Source organism: Heloderma suspectum, chromosome 1 (genome assembly GCF_057233095.1).
Source record: "Heloderma suspectum isolate Gila_16-S chromosome 1, 16-S_ref, whole genome shotgun sequence".
In the NCBI taxonomy this organism is placed as follows: Eukaryota; Metazoa; Chordata; class Lepidosauria; order Squamata; family Helodermatidae; genus Heloderma; species Heloderma suspectum.
Window position 1 is genome coordinate 114281076 of NC_139458.1, and position 17673 is coordinate 114298748.

General features: G+C 41.2%; 1 protein-coding gene across 7 annotated transcripts in view; it reads right to left on the minus strand.

Annotated features, from left to right (window-relative positions):
• AMPD3 (adenosine monophosphate deaminase 3) overlaps positions 1-17673 on the minus strand; it is a 51072-nt gene that overhangs the window by 7120 nt on the left and 26279 nt on the right. For all 7 annotated transcript variants that reach the window (XR_014790731.1, XR_014790719.1, XM_084854125.1 and 4 more), the window contains 5 exons: positions 11691-11885; positions 10967-11098; positions 8559-8722; positions 6463-6589; positions 1621-1784 (listed from right to left, as the gene is read on the minus strand). Coding sequence is in view for 5 of the 7 variants with exons in the window: in XM_084854125.1 (XP_084710251.1) it covers positions 1621-1784; positions 6463-6589; positions 8559-8722; positions 10967-11098; positions 11691-11885 (782 nt within the window). In the remaining 2 variants the exon portion in view is untranslated. The remainder of the gene's footprint in view (positions 1-1620; positions 1785-6462; positions 6590-8558; positions 8723-10966; positions 11099-11690; positions 11886-17673) is intronic.

The window sequence follows — 17673 nt, forward strand, 5'->3', positions numbered from 1 at the left end:
GAGGTGGGGGAGAGGTGCTTGCAGGATTGTCTACTTCAGGAGCCAAAATAACTTGGCTGGCCTTGGATACTATTCACTTTGACTGGGGGTGGGGGGTGCCATTTACTGCTCTGCCTTTGTCAGCAAGATGCCTTGGGCTGTCCCAGTTCATTGGGCTTACTCCATAGTAAGCATGTTTACGATTGCAGCCCACCCATGTGACTCAGCTCAGGTCATAGGATGACTCAGACAGAGGACGGGTTATCATTTCTGTGGAACAACAGAGACAACTTTTCCCTTAGTACCTATAGCAGCACCAGTCCTGACCCAGCATTGGTAGCTTAATACAAACATAATAGAGGAGAGGGTCCTGTCCACTGAGTTTTCCTGTTTCGTACTTCTCAATTGCAGCAGTTTCCTCCTTTCCCAATTTTTGTGAACTGCCCAAGAGCTTCAGCTATTGGGCAGTATAGAAATGAAATGAAATAAAAATAAAATTCCCATACAAATCACAGGAGTTGCCATTAGACTGGAACATATCTAATTTCACTCTTAAGGGGAACAGTAAATGAAAGTTGCTGAGCAAACAATGTTCAAAGAAAATTTTACTTTGAAATGTTCTTGAAATGGTGGGACATTTTCTGAGAGAGAACAAGTTGCTTTGCAGTATTCTTTTTTAAAGGCCATACAATAGCACATGCAGGAAAGGGGATATACCACACATCTTTCACCATACATAAGAAAAGCTTTAAAAACTGCTCTGGGCAAGTCAAAGAAGAGTGTCATCAATGATGTCACAGACATGATCCTATAGGGACCAGTGACAATTTTACACACATCTATTGCAGAAGTATTAGTAAAACTGCTGAAAGCTAGTTTGGCTTTCTCCAGATACTGCTTGAAATGCTATACTAAACCTTGTAAAACTGATTTGACCAAGAGTCTACAAGAAGTTAAAAAAAAAAAGAGCATGAACACTTCAGGCAAATGGTCTACATGTCTCTGAGGAGGTATTTCCTTCTCAGCCAACAAAAGGAACAGCATGCTAGAAAACATGCTCCATTCTTGTTTCCCCAGACTGTAATGCCTGATCTAGGTGCCAGAGATGTGCATGCACAGTCCAGTTTACATAATCATCTGTTCAGAGCAGCCTGTCCAAACCTGGGGCTCCCAATTCCCATCATCCCCAGCCAGCATGGCCAATGTTCAGGGATCAGTTGTAGTCCCACAACATCTGGGGACCCCAGGTTGGGAAGAGATGATTTAGAGTAACAGGAGCAGGGTGGGGTGGATGCAGACTTTTCTTCTTCTCACCACCCCCAAGAAAGATGAGTTCTGTACAGAAGCTGTCATGAGGACTGCGCATGCACAACCCTAGCTCCTGGAGCAGGCTTTTCAATCTGGGGAAGCGTGTGCACTATTTTGCAAACACATTTCCTCCTTTTGGACTGGGATGACTGTCTGTACACAGCTTTAGAAACAGAATCAGGAACAGAACTGAAAAAACGTTATCTAAGGAGATCTTAAATACATGCATATTGCAATAGCTAATGTTAGTCTGACTAAGCTCCGCTTCATATTCGACGTCATGCCTTTCTACCAAAGATGTAGAGATATGAAGATGTAAACACTACTACTTACTTTCTAAGATTGTTGAGAACCATGATGTTTGCATACATGTAATACAAGTAATAACTATATGGAGGATTTTTTCCACTAGTCCAAACGTCAGGATTTGGGCTCTTGTCAGAGAACATGTGGTCACTATGCTTGGATTCATCATCCACACTATCAAATCCTGTCACCTAGGAATCCAGCAAAAACAGATTTGGTGTGAATGAACATCAACATGACTACACAAAATATGAGGCTCTCTGTCAGTGAAAAAGCCCACTGATTCCTACAAAGCTGGGGTTCCACCTATCTGTTTTTAAAACAATCCTTTCCTGTAAAGTTTTAAAAGAGAATATTATAATCCTAATTTTAATTCTGGAGTACCTAAATTATTTACAGCCGTTTAAGACACTATTTAGAATGCAGACTATAAGGGTTATATATGAGGCAATTTGGTTTTAAAAAAAAAACTTTGCTCTTCCTTTACTTTTTGTCTCTTTCCCAATCCTATGCCCTTCCTTCAGCTTCTGTTTGCAGAGACAGCTTGAACTGCATGACACCAGCTCTCATGCTGTTACCTGGGGCGGGAGTGGTGTCTGGAAGGGATGTCAGGACCAGGCAAATAGTCATTTCGGTGGAATCTGAGGGCTCCATCTCACAAGATAGCTGTTGCAGTACAGCTATTTCCCACACCATGGAGGTAACATCAGAAGTGCCTGGTGAGGCAACATGGGAGGAGCCCATGCAATAGCTCTTTCCCATGCCAATGGTGCCCCTCCTGGAAATTGGGGCAATAGTGGAGTGGGGAGAAGCCACAGTGCAAGCTCCTACCATGTGGCCTTCAGCTTCTGATGTTACCTTTGCAGCATAAATATAAGAACAGCCCTGCTGGATCAGACCAAGGCTCTATCTCGTCCAGCACTCTGTTCACACAGTAGCCAACCAGATGCAAAAGGTAAGGCCCAAAGCAGGACATGAGTGCAATAGCACTCTCCTGCCCATGTTCCCCAGCATAGAATCATAGAATCATAGAATCATAGAATCATAGAATCATAGAATAGTAGGGTTGGAAGGGGCCTACAAGGCCATCGAGTCCAACCCCCTGCTCAATGCAGGAATCCAAGTCAGAGCATCCCTGACAAATGGCTGTCCAGCCTCGTCTTGAAGGCCTCCAGTGTGGGAGAGCCCACCACCTCCCCAGGTAATTGGTTCCATTGCCGTATTGCTCTGACACTCAGGAAGTTTTTCCTGATGTTCAGTCGGAATCTGGCTTCCTGTAACTTGAGCCCATTATTCCGTGTCCTGCACTCTGGGATGATCAAGAAGAGATCCTGGCCTTCTTCTCTGTGACAACCTTTCAAGTACTTGAAGAGCGCTATCATATCTCCCCTCAGTCTTCTCTTCTCAAGGCTAAAACTAGTGTACATAGGCATACTACCTCTGGTACTGGAGATAATATATAGCCATTATGACTAGTAGTCATTGATAGCCTTATCCTCCATGAATTTGTCTAATACTGTTTTAAAGCCATTCAAATTTATGGCCATCACTATATGTTGTGGTAGCGAATTACAAAGTTTGACTATGCTCTGCGTGAAGAAGCACTTCCTTTTATCTGTCCTGACTCTCCAATCATTCAGCTTCATGGGAGGACCCTGGGTTCTAGTATTATGAGATAAGAAGAAAAAAACCCGTCTCCCTGTTCACGTCCTCCACGCCATGCATAATTTTGTACACCTCTACCATGTCTCCCTTTACTCATCTTTTTTCTAAGCTAAACAGTCTCAGACGTTGCAACCTTTCCTCACAGGAGAGTTGTTCAAGCCCCTTGATCATTTTGGTTGGGGGGGTTTTCTGCAGCTTTTCCAGCTCTACAGTATGGATAAGAGTTACAGTGTAGCAGCTCCTACGTCACATCAAGGGACCCTCAGACCAGCCAATCAAGGCAGAGCTGCAGGGTTCTACTAGAAACCAGGATCATGACCTAGATTAAACTCTAATCTCACGGGCAGCACTATTACGAAGGCAACATGAAAACATAAGCCAGCATCTCTTTCATACACAAGGCCCACAATGGCCATATTTCATTAATGCGCCAAATTGCCCAGCACTCACACCAAAGATGGCAGAATCAGAAATCTTTAAGCATTTAAACTTTGTCAGCAGAGTGAGTTCCTCCTGCCAGAGGAATGTAACACTATATTAAAATTTCTCCTCTGCCTCGTCTCTTGCCCAATAGGTATGTAAAAATTCCTTGACCACACAATGCAGTCACTAAGAAATAACTAAATATAATAGGATGTGGCCCTTAGAGACAGAAAAGGTAAAATACTGAAGCATTAATTGTGGCCACTGTTTCATACTTCATGAATTTTATTGTTCTGGCTCTTGAACTGGTCTTTATCTGCTTACCTCTTCCACTTTTACATGGTTATGCATTTTTACTTATTTTATTCTGTTTCTGTTGTTGCTGTTAGTCGCCTTGAATGCCATATGTAGAAAGGTGGAATATAAATTGAAATAACACAGTGAGAAGGGAAGAGTTGTGGGTGATGGAGGAGAATGTTGGGAAGTGATTTGTACGTTAAAGTCATTTAAGAAGGGATGTTTTTGAGGCTCTTTTGCTGATTAGAAAGCCGTGCATCAAAGTTTGAGTTTTGAAGAGGCCATCAGTAATCCATTGACAGAAAGCAATTCACCTCCATATATTGAAGTTGTGCAAATATAGAAATTGTGGCATCTTGTCTAGAACAGCACTATTTTCCTTCATAGAATGCCACAGAACAGTGCTTGGGATCCAGCACAGTCATTCCACCAGTGGATGGGTACCAGAGCAGAGCTGGAGGGAGCACAGGGGGCTATTACGGTGAGGACATAATGTAGAATCCTATTCCACCAGTGTAATCCTTCCACTGGCAGAACTAAGATGCTGGATCCAAGCCCAGATATCCAGTAAGATCCATTCCATTTCTCCAAACCACATTCTGTCAGCCAACAACAGTTTTAAAATTGGTCACAGATGTTCTCCATTTCCTCATATAAAACACCACAAACCAAGTATAAATTGATAACGCCCATATAGTTCCATCCTCTTACTGACATGTCAGTTTAAGCCCATCACTTTTCACAGACAAAACCTATGACAGAGCAATTTTAACCCCCATAATTAAGTTTTGAGTGAAGGCAACCTCAACACAGGCATATTTGTATTTCACCAAAATAAATTGGTAACTCCGCAAAGACCATTCTTCTTCAAAGCCTTGTGTATTGTTAAGAAAGACCAATGGTAAGAAAAATAAGACAGCTTTTAACCTATGCTGATTGTGGAAGGTTTGAGCACAGTCTTTCTACTGCACATTTGAATGGTCAGAAAAAAAGGCTTTTACCACAATAACTGGGTTCACACAACATGCTAACCCATGCTCAGTGGTTAAGCGTGGGTTGTTGTTGAACAGCGGCTTGTTTGCTGAACTGTGGGTTAGTGTTTTGTCCGAACCCAGGATATACTCAACAGGGTGGCTTGTTAACCATGTAGCGTGGGTTAGTTTTCTCAAACAAGCTACTGTGAGAACCCATGGTTTGTTGTTGGGTTGTTCAGGGTGGTTAACAAGCCACACTGTATGGTTAACAAGCCACCCTGTGGAAAATGTCCTGGGTTCGGACAACAGTTCAACAAACAACCCATGGTTCAAGAACAACCCACCCTCAACCACTGAGTGTGGGTTAGCGTGTTGTGCGAACCCAGCCAATGTAAATTACTTTGAAAGCTAAAGATCTATTAAATTGTGGCGAAAACCTAGGGAGAGCTTCACAGGATAGCTAAACCACTCCATGAATATTCCTTGTGGAAAATGGTTGTGCATATTCAGCCAACACCCTAATCCAGGCTTACACACAGACACACACACACCCCTCCCTCTGGGTCAGGAACCATATAAGCAAAATGTTATAGCGCCTTTGGTCCCTGGCACTGGATCTCAGGATGCAGCAGTCAGGATTGTGTGCAAGGCTGTTATTATTGGGTTGTAAACTGTGTGTGGAGCCTGAATGAGTGGGTGATGTCAGCTTTGACAGCTCCAATCACCTATTCAGGGGATGCAATACTGACCATCTGATGGGCAGGTAAGTGTGGGATGATAGATGGACACAGTAATGCACTCAAAATCCACTACTATAGTCCTGTATTTCTACAGAGGGGCTATACATTTAATAATGAGGGGAGTTTCTGGAGCAAGGTAGAGAAGCAGCAGAGTTCTATATCTATGCAAAAGAAAAATCAGAACTTTATGCCAAGATAGCTCAAATTCTGCATTAAAAAAGCATCCTGTATAAATTATGCAGTTCACATAGATTTGCTTATTTTGCACAGTTTATTCTGGTTTTGCCAGCTGTGGGGCAAGTCAAAGTGATAGAATTTCATAGAATCATAGGACTGGAAGGGGCCTACAAGACCATCGAGTCCAACCCCCTGCTCAATGCAGGAAGCCTGATTCCCAGGCAGTCTCCCATCTAAGTACTAACCAGGGCTGGCCCTACTTAGCTTCCGAGAGCAGACGAGATCAGGCGCATCCAGCTCTTCCTCTACATATATGCAAGACACTGATGCCCTGTTCACTGGAAATCCTGCTTAGCCCCCTCCCTCTGGTTTTTAAGAATTCATTTCACCAGGTATTGCCCAAACATTTTCAAGCCTATCATTACAGCTTTGAGGATCAGAATCTTCCTTTCAGAAGCAGGGAGAGAGGAGATACAAAGAAAGATGTTCAGGGTGATTAACCCCTACACCCACTAGAAAATTTCAGGCATGCAATGTGAGAGTGGAATCACTGGATACATGCAGCCCTAGAGACAGACCATTCACATACTTACATATTTAAGGAAGAGGTGCAGCTCCTTATGATCCAAGGGGTTGATAGTTGCCTCAAACAGAGGTAAGAAGATGTTTTGCAGCATTGTCCCGAAACTAGGCAGAATATTTTTTGACCTAAATATATCACTGAAAGAAAGAAACGTCTTAAGTGTATTTTTTACTTTGCCTACTTGGGGCATGATCTATCCCCATCCCTCTGCACACCTGCGTGCAGCACTGCCCATAGGCATTCTACTCAACCGTCCCACGCCCACCTGCCAAACCACTGATGCATGTGCTGCCACTGTGCTGGGTGCTCTGCAGTGCGCTGAGGCCATTTCCACAAGATCTTACACATGGTTACTCAGCAGCCTGCTCTTCTCCAGACCTCTGGCATGCAGCATGGCCTGCAATATTTGTGGAAGTAATTGCATGATTGCAGGGACCTGTGAGGCACAGGAGGGCTTTCTGGTGAGTAGTGTTCGAGCCCAGTGCTTCATGCAGGCACATTCATACTCATAACTCTAAATTATGTTTTACTGTTACATGAGAATTTATCCAGTGAATGGGTTCTCATGGTCATGGAGGCGGAAATAAGCCATGGCAGCTTATCCTCCTGCCACACACACACACATGTGCCAGTCACCTGCTGGGGGATTTGCATAATTAACCTTGGCAGCATGGCTTGTCGTGTTGCGCAAATCCAGCCAGAGTGGCTTATTGCCTTGAGTAACAAGCCATCCAGAACCCATGGCCGGATTCACACATGACAAGCCATGCTGCCAAGGGTAATTATGCAAATCCCCCTGGCATCCAACTAGCACAAGTGGGTGGGTGGGAATACGCTACTGTGGCTTATTTCCCCTCTGTGATCATGCAAACTGGGCCAGTGTCTCCACTGAATGAAGGACCTTGTCTGCACTTCAGTCCTGAGATCTCTCGTTTTAACAACTTTAATTTGAGTCACTAATGCAACACTCATGCTCTTTTGCATTATGCTGAACAGGAAAATTTAGGATAACAACCTGCTTCCCAGTGAGTAATGTAACTCATCGAGACTTGTAGTACTTCGTAGACTTATTTTTCAGCTCTCCAGAGACAATGAATGCTGGTCATGCATCTTAATATCTAGCAAATAAGCATGGCAAACACAAGCAGCAGCATTTATATACACAAACATTTATAGTTACTGCATCCTTTGTTCAACAGGATACTAAGAGCATAATCCTATGCATGCCTACTCAGATGTTAGTCTCATTAAGTTCAATGAGACCTACTCCCAGTTAAGTGGAACGATTGCAATATAGAAGACTTGTATGGATTGCAGTATAGAAGATTAGTGTAGGATTGTAGCCTAGAAAACTTTTATGGAAATTATCTAATATTTCAGTTTGTAGTTATATTAAGTTATATTTTTTATATTAAGCACAATGTAGACTGATTCTGATTGTCAATTTGGAAGTGAACCATGATTCAGAAATCACCATTATAGATCATAAGTATAAAACATTACTATCTTCATTGTATAAATGTCATCATTTCAAATATGTTTTGGTTTAGTTTAGCCTTAAAAGCAGGCTCAGCTTCAGGTTTGGGGGTGGGGTAGGACTAGGCAAGTTGCCCAGATGCCCCACCTCACTAATTGGCAGGGGTGGGCTGAGGCCCTGAGCAGAGGTCTGAGCTTGCTTGGTGCACATGTACTGACCCAATGTACTGGGTCACATGTACTGACCCAGTTACATCACGATGTGTCTGCTTTAACTAAACATTACTTGTTCAGTAATGCTTTAACTAAACATTACTAGGACATGTGGGGAGAAGACATGGGGCAGTGTCAGCCATGGATTAAAAGTAACATGTAGTTTCTCCCTTAGAGGCAGCATGTGAAATGAAGCTGTCCAGCTTTGTCCTGTTTGCCTCACACAGGATATGGTGCAGTTGCTATAGTGCAAGACAAGACTGTTTGCTTCAAAACAGCCACAGGAGAGAGAAGATAACATCAAACTTCCTCATCGTTTTTGCAGCAGTCATAATCCCCACTTTTAAACATAACCAGCCAGGAAGAAAAGTGGAGGACAGGAAAGAGAATCTGTAAGCTGTGTGTGTGTTTACTTACTAGATTCTAGGGACCTGAATCATCCAGCGCATGTGAGGTGAATAAACTTTGTGTCTAATGAACCATTTAGCCAAATTCTGCCATTCATCCGGGGAACGCCCATAAATAGACAGCCGAGGTTCTGTGTACTGGTATTTACTTTCTTCAAGCTCACGAGCAACTTCCTATTCAAAACAAGTCATTATTATTAGTCTGCCAGGAGGAACACACTTCTTATCACAAAGGCTTACACACAGATTCTTGGAAAAATAGCCACCAAATCCAATAGTCCAGTGTTTTTGCGATACACAGTGCTTTTGCGTATTGCAGTTTCCCCCAAAAAACATTACCTCAAAATGCAGAGATCTTTGAGGTGTATTAACAGATTTATCCATGTCCAGTGGGACTTTTCTCTGACTCAAACTACTGACTGACTCAAACTACAGCCCCCATCACCACACACACTATTAAAAGGGGCTTTGAAAACTCCATATAGATTAACACCCTTCTTGTGATGCAATACCAGACAGGTTCAGAAAGTGAGCTATTTGGGAAAGCCCTGCAGTCGGTCCACCTTTGTGTTACAGCATATATTATTTCAGATGTTTCTCCCACGGTCCCTCTTCATAAAAGAACCCTTTTTTCTAACCAAGGGTCAAACTAGATGTGCAGTTAATTGTGTGAATGAAATTGTATTCATGCAATTAACATCACATCTAGTTTGGTTCTCTTGACTGAGGCAGTATTTTGAATCCTGTCTATCAATTTTACTAATTTTCACTTCCAAACTGATATTGAATAAACACTTATTTTTCTTAACAAGGCAACCATATTTCACAGACAAAAAGACAATGTATGTATTTTCCTGTTCTAAATGGGAACTAAATGGGCTTAACGTCCAAGTTAAGGATTAATAATATCCCATTAAATTTCTAAACAAGAGATGAATGAATTTATTAAACAATATTAATCTTAATTTTCCATTGTGCCTTACATAGCTATTGGCAAAATGCAGTGTAAAATACCATTATGTAGTTTTAATGTCCAATTTATACTCAGTTCCAATTTAATCATAACAAATGGCACAGGGGAAGCAGCATTACATCCATATTATTTATATTCAATAGCTTTCAAGCAAGATTTATGTTTTAGTCAAATATTGATATAGCTCAAGGTTAGCCAAGCACTTTGATCCCATCATCTGCATGTGAGTAGTTCTTTTGGGTCTTTATGACATTAAGACTTTTAGATGCAGGACATTCTTTATATGATAGTAGTTCTGGTCAAGTCCCTCTCCCCATAGCACATTTATGATTCATGAGAGTCTATTAAATCAGCAAATCTACATAGCCATAGGGCTAGAAAGTTGATTTCCCCAAAGTTCCTTGGTTTGCTATATGGTGTCTATGATTTAAAAAGAGTCACTGGTGACAGCAGGATTGGGAAATACCTGTGCCTGAGACATGAGAGAAGCTACAGTCAGAGTAGCTGGTACCAGGCTATACAGATCAATGGTCTCTGCAAGATAATTCGTACCATCTGATTCTTGAAATTTATTTATGTGAACTGACCACTGTAGGAGCAGTGAACACAGCAATTGTCATAAGCTGTGTTGCAACCCTGTTAGACTAAAACATACCTTGTACCAAAGAAACTATAGCCATATATACCATACCTATAGAATTTAGCCTATAGAGTATACAAAAGCTCCAGAAGAAAAGTTAGCAGTATACAAAAGCTCCAAAAGAAAAGGCTAGCAGGAAATAATGGGTGATATTCCCAGGCCAAAGGAGAGATAGACCTGAAAAGAGTGTCTGACATATCTGTTCCTTGCGGCAGTTAATCCAAAATGACATAGGAACAGAAGCAGAGCTGTGCGAGATCAGACCAAAAGCCTATCTAATCCAGTATCTGTTTGCACGGTGGCCAACCAGATGAGAATGAGACAGCATCCTCCTGCTTGTGTTCCCCAGCAACTGGTAGACAGAGGCATATTGCCTCTGATACTAAAGGTAGCATATAGCTATCTTGATTAGTAATCATAGGTAGCCTTATCCTACATTAATTTGTCTAATACCCTTTTGAAGCCATCCAAGTTGGTGGCCATCACTACACATTGTGGTAGTGAATTCCATAGCTTAACTGTGCACTGTGTGAAGAACTACTTCTGTTTATCTGTCCTAAGCATTTGCTGGGTTTCTTCCCTTCCTGTTTCAATCAGTGGCAACGTTAGAGCTTATAGAGATGGTGGTGCATGGAACACAAAATATCTCATGTTCTATAATATGGAGTTCACTTGCTTAGAGGATTCAGCTCCTCCTTGGCGCTGTGGCATATATTGCAAGTAATATATTTCACGTGACATTATGATTCTTCACTTCTTCCAGATGACTCTAAGGCAGTGACTGAGTGATACAAAAGCTGCTTACCTTCACCATACGGGCAAAGTATTCACCACCAAGGTAGTTCTCTGTTTTCAGGTACAAGTCCCTCAGTTCACTTGCACCAACTGGATTATATTTGGAGTTAAATTTATCAAACCGATGAAATGTCTGGCGATCCTGAGAGGGGGAAAAAAATCCTTATCCAATAATTGAAACTGAATATCAATTCTTAACCATCCACATATTGTTAGGTCATCGGGATGGATCCATCAAAAGCCTCCCACTGACAGAAGGGCTCTTTCTGTCAGCCAGAGGCTTCTGAACCTTCAGAGCTTTTCCACTGGCTGTACAAGGGCAGGGGGAGGCAATTTTCACCAATTCCCCTCTCCCCGTGAAGTCCCTGGAAAATCTGACAAGTTGGGGGACAGAACAGTGAGGGAGGTGCCTCTGGGGCTGCAGAGGGGAGGAGAATTGGTTAGGATTGCCCACTCCCCTCTTTTTGGCCAGAACTCCACTCAGGTATGCTCCTGCCAGCAGAATAAAAACTCAGGATCCAGCCAATTGTATGCAATACGTGTTTGTTTATATCTACTTGGAAAATATGAATATACCAAACACAAAGTTTTAGTTCAGAAATATTAGCTAACCAAGTAAATCCACAAAATACACAGGAAAAAATATATTCCCCCCCACTCCATCCAATACATTGTCCATTTACAAAATCCTGATCTTCATTTCCAATTTCTTCTCTTGATTAAAATGTGCTTACCGCATGGACATCTAATGAATCTACAGTGAGGTCATAGGGATCCATATGAAGACTTTCAAACACCTGGTTTAAAGTCATCTTCTTGCCTTTTCTCTCCCCCACAACTCTGTTTGGCTCAGTTTGGTACGTGTGTTTAATGAACCTCAGCAAATGTTTCTGATTCATGCAGGCAGCAGCATGGATATGAGTATCAACCTAAAATCACAAACAACATTATACTTGCTCAGCTGGCATCAAGTATTTATATTTTATCATTAACCCTCTCTGGCACTGAACATAATTTGAAAGGCATTAAGCATATATCTGTCAATGTGTTACAAAGGACTACAAAAGTAATCAGGTAGCAGCTTTTGGAGGTTGGGGGAGGAGATCATTTGTACATGGTTGAACTCCCCCTTCTCTAATGCTGCAGTTCCATCTGGATTCTACCATCCATCCACCCCTGCTACTGTACTTTAAAAAAAACAGTAGGAGATTAGATCATAGGTCTTCCACTGTCTTAGTTTAGCCCACAGAACCTTGAAAAAAACAGATGAAGGAGGGAGAGGAGGAAAGAAAAAGGTAAGATATGAAACCACTTTCAAGACAGAAACACACAATGCTGTCATGGATAAAGCATTTCAGGTTGTCAGAATCCTGCTAGTTGCAGGACACGTATTTGGAATGTAATGTCCTTGTGAGACACAATACATGTTCACCTGCATCATCACTAGGGAATCATCACCATAATTTAGATCCTAATTTTCATTCCATGAACAGAACAGAATGGAGCAGGGCTTTTCTACCTGTGGATGGAGTTTAAGCAAAATGTTGCATATTACCGCAATTATCCATCATTCCATTAGAGCAAATGATGATGCGCTAGGGGAAACTAGGTTCTGATCTACGCACAAGAGGAGAATCCAGCTAAAGTCATGGTTGCACAGTCGCTTACTCAATGGAAAGGTTCAACAGAGCTCCGCTAGAGCTATTTGAGTGCGTGGAATGAGACCATTGGATACTGCCCAATGGCTGCGAACAGCATGGAGCAAGTATGTGAAATTGACATGACTTTCCCCTCACCAAGGAAGCTGAGTATGGATAAACCCCTTCACTAAAGCGGTGAAACTTAACAAACCCATATACATTTTTTCTCTATGCTGAAGTGGATTCAGTCTCACTGCAGTGACAGCAAAGCCATCAATTTCATCTTCATCTTCTTCCATGCTCTTTGTGCAGTCTTTGCGCACAATCCTTGGAACGTAAACAAAGTTTACTTTAAGATGTTGTGTTTGCTAATCTTTTCAGTCACAACGAGAAACAACAAGGGGCAATCCAACAATAGTGGGAGTTCTCAGTGAGACACTGTAATCCCAACAACGTTTTAGCCTGGAGAACTATTACCACACACAACAATGGATACCATAGTAAGAACAAAACAACTGAAAATGTACAAACATGGATCAGTGCTCATCCTGCCATATAGAAGATACCCTAAAGGACAAGCTGAACAGAAATCTGTGGTTAACTGAACCATGGTAAAACAAAAATCACACATGGGGAGTCATTTACACAGACAACATTACCACATGAATATAAACAGATCCACGTGATACACATCACAGCATGTAAAGTGACTCTGTGTATCGAGTCATCAAGGGTGATAAGCTTCTATTTCTGTCCTGCTATTCTAGTTCTCTCTGGAACTTCCAGCCATATGGTTCCATAAATGATATAAATACTATACCGAGTATAAGCGTTTGTTTTTTTTAGGAGACACTGAACACCCAGTGCAGTTAGGCCTTTCAAAGCAGAGCACTCTTAAGATCAAGCCTGATGGCCTTATAGCTTTATGATCATCATAAGTAACTCTACAGAAAGGAGGACAGGGAGAAAAAACAGGACCAGAATAGTCTGAGTTGGTAACTTAGAGCATCTCCCCAGCAGCCTAAAATCCTGCATTTAAAACAGGGCTTTCTGCTTCTGTTATAAATGCAGAATCACAATTACTCCCTTTTTCACGTGCTTCCTTTTCCTCCACCCCCTTCCCCTCCTTCTCCCCGTATCTGAATCTTCCGTTATCTTTCATTGATCTCACTCCTCATCTTGCCGCTTTTACTCTTTTCATGGAGGAAACTGTAGTGGAACACAATGGGGTAATTAGATAGTTCATTATCTGCGATCTATTTAAAAACGGAACAAAGGGCATTTAGTGCAGGAGACACCTTGCATTATCACGGCGTTATGTACAGAGCCCAGAATCAGTGGTGACCATCTATATAACAGGGAAGGGAGAGCCATTGCAAATGGTTTTGACCCAGCAGCAGCAATTGCAGTAAGTGAACATGACCCACAATTAGGACTGATTCCTATATGCATAGTAATTGCTTTATGACAATTATGTGAATAAGCTATGAGATCAAACAACACAGATAGAAGCTTCATGTCACGTCACATACATTGCTTTTCTATGGAATCAGTATACATGAGGGGTGGGCAACATGTGGTGCCCATTGTCCCCCATCACCCTTCAAAATTGTAAACAATTAAAAAAATGACATCAGGAGCAGCCATTTTGACCCTTTTAGTGCTCCGTGGTTACTATGGAGCACCAAAAAGGTCAAAATGAACTTGGAAACAAGTGGATTTTGAACCTTTTGGTGCTCTGTAGCTGCTCCAGATGCCATTTTTTTTAAAAAATCAGCTCGGGGGGGGCGAGAAGGTGTGTGTGTATGGGGTGTCTCGGGACAAAAATGGCCTCCTGGACCTCCCAAAATTGCCCATTCCCGATTTACACAATCAGCTACCAACCAACACATGTTTCGTAATCATGACGTACAAGTCTGTGTGAATTAGTCAATAATTTCAATGTAATCTACCCTTACCTATTATTAATTCCTCAGTCCAGCAATGGCGCACTGAGCATACCAACTTCCATAGAGACTATGGGTTGCATCCAATGCTTCCCTTCTTTTCCACGGAAGGAAATTTGATCTAACAGGCTTCCATGAACACAAAGGTGTTTTTTTGTGAATTTTCCCATCACTCTGCAGCCCCCATGCCATTTTTCTCACTGTTCCAGAGGTTCCCCATCCCGTACCCTCCCTTGCCACCCTCTGGAGCAAAATGGGGGTGGGGGACAGACAGGAGGCTGCAGAGGAAAGGGTGCATTTGTGAAAATCACCTCCCTCTTCCATTCAAGGAAGGCTCTCCTATATTAAAGAACTTTCCGTGAATGGAAGGACAGAATTGGAATCAACCCTATTCTACTATTTTTTCATGGCTGTATCAGTGCTAATCATGGTACTAAAAGCTACTTGACATTCATTTAGTGCTAAAAGTGTGTCAGAAAAATCTGTGAATGATACTGTCCTTGCACCATGCTCTCCTTTCTACTTAACACAGATGGGACAAAGAAGTCTACTTTGTATAAGTGTTATTCATTTGTATGATTTATCTTGAGCACAGAGTTTTTCATTTTCTCCACTTAGAACGTATGTTCATTTTGGTGCACAGTTGGCACTGGGTTATTTTCAGAAAACAGTACATACAGGCCAGCTGATGTTAATACTTCTTATACGTAACCCTTTTTCTAGGGCTACAAGTTTTAATCAGCTTCATATTAATTAACTACAGCCTTATTTAATGAAGTGGTCTGAGAAATTTTAACTTTTAGAGCTGTTGAGCGAAGGTCACACTTGTTTATATCATGAGACTATTTTGGTACTAGAATATTTTAGAGCTGTAGGAATGAAAAAATGAAAATACTATAAATATTCACCTTTGAGAAGGTGACTTTATACTTTAGACTGTGGTTAAAGATCAGAGGTCATGTTGTGTGCATCAATAGTCTTGCTGTTATAATAACATTCTTTGCAGGTACACTCACCAGCTCTGCTACAGCATATATAGAGCCAGTGTGGTGAAAGCTTTCTTTCTTAGAAGAAGGCATCATACTTACGACCATAATTCCCTTGATGAAATGCTTACAGGAAACTCACTAGATTCAAAGGCATATATGGAATGCTATGGATGCAATTATTATACAGAATAATGGATAACACTGCAAACAAAAGCAGACTGAAGCTAGGAAATTCAAGTGGATTCCATATGAATCTTAGAGAAACATATAGAAGTAAAATTCTTCAGTTTTCAATGTTTTGTAGAACTTGCTATAATTCATTACTCTGGTAATTTATTCCTTTCTTCTTTTGTCAAATTGAACACACCTTCATTGGAAGAAAACGCTGCAGGCCTGGCTGCCTACAAACTAACAAGTGGTAGAATACGTCTTCCATGTTTTGCTGACCTTGTGAGTCAATGCCTGTTCATAACAAAAGCACATTGAGGCTGCAATCCTATACACACTTAACTAGGAACTCAGTGGGACTTATTTCTGAGTAGACATTTACAGGATTGCACTGTGCCACTGCAGTCCTCAACGCATTTGCAAGAGGGTTTGCACCGATGAACACAGAGGGGCTTTCTTTGAAGTAAACATGCACAGGGCTGCACTGTGAAACAAACAAAAACAATGTTCTCAAACAGTACCAAGTATTTTTGTTAATCTGCCAAAGATGCTGGCCTATCTAATCCAGCTTTAGGAAGTTCATTCTCAGGCAAGCATGTTTTTTAAAAAAAACCTAACAGGAGAGCCATTTTGGGGGAACTGTTCATTATTACTTTTACAATGAATACTCAGAACTGTATCACTAACTCCTTGACTATACCCAATAAAATGTTAATTCAGAAAGAGAAACAAACTAATCTAAAGATCATAATGAACTCTTGATCTTAAAACCTCCTGCTGAAACTCCTGGAGGTTTCAGAAGGTAGCAAATGTCATGAAGCTAATTAGTGCTCCACAGCAGAAAGTTCATTAGCACACACTTATTATGCACCATCACACTTTAAAACCCGAAGGTGGGAAGCCAACTTTGCAAATCAGTTTATTCAGAAAGCCTAATCAGAATACATACCATTAACCTTTTGGTTCTTATGATCAATGTACATAATTCATAGTATTTGACTTTGGTCTTCCTTTAATTTTCTATTAAATGTGCTTTGTAACAACTATTTACTTACTTCCCCATAAACTAGAGTGCTTCCTTAAAGTGCATAAAGTATCTGCATTAAAATCAAACCTGCTCAATTTCTACCATGACTATAAGGATATTTCATCACAAAATCAATTTTAATTCAAAATTGTGCAGTCATTAAAGGTGCAAAACTGAGTTTACTTCAATATATCTAGTGCTATTAGTGTAGGATCAAGACTGAGCTAAGGATAGAAATTTTTATCCTTAAAAGCAGAAAACGTAGGAATATCTTTACAAGTGTGAAGTAAGACCAGACAGGATGTGTCGCCAATTACATTTTGGCTATCAAAGACATCTTAAGTAGATCCAATATGGTTATCTGAACCTGTCCTCAGGGATACCAGATACAGCAACTAGAGATGCGAAGGTCTGGAAAAATCTAGAAACAAGCCAGAAAAATTAAGGTGTTTTTTTTTCAAATTCTCCAAGAATCCTGGGGGGGGGGGGGGGATGGTAGCCCCCCCCCCCCCATTTCTCCTGTTTCTTCTCCAGGACTTCACACCTCTAAGAGTAACCAGCTTTATTTATCTCGTACACATACATCTATCTTGGAGGAAGCGTTATTTATTTATAAAATCAACTGTGCGTTTTATTTACTTTCAGAATATTCAACACAGCTCACAAATGACATAATCCAATACACATTTACACACCACAACAAATAACTATCAGTAAAAAACAATCACCAATAAAACAGTAGAAGCACCAACAATAAAACTGGCAACATCAGCAGCAATAGGATAAAAACAAACATAATCAACCACTGGTTCATTGAATAGTAGTATCTTGACCGGGTGTCTAAAAACAACAAAAAGGGAACCAAGCTCTTGATCCAACTGCTCTTGAACAAAGTTATTATGTGACTAGATCAAGCACAATTTGCTACTGGACTACTATCTGTGTAG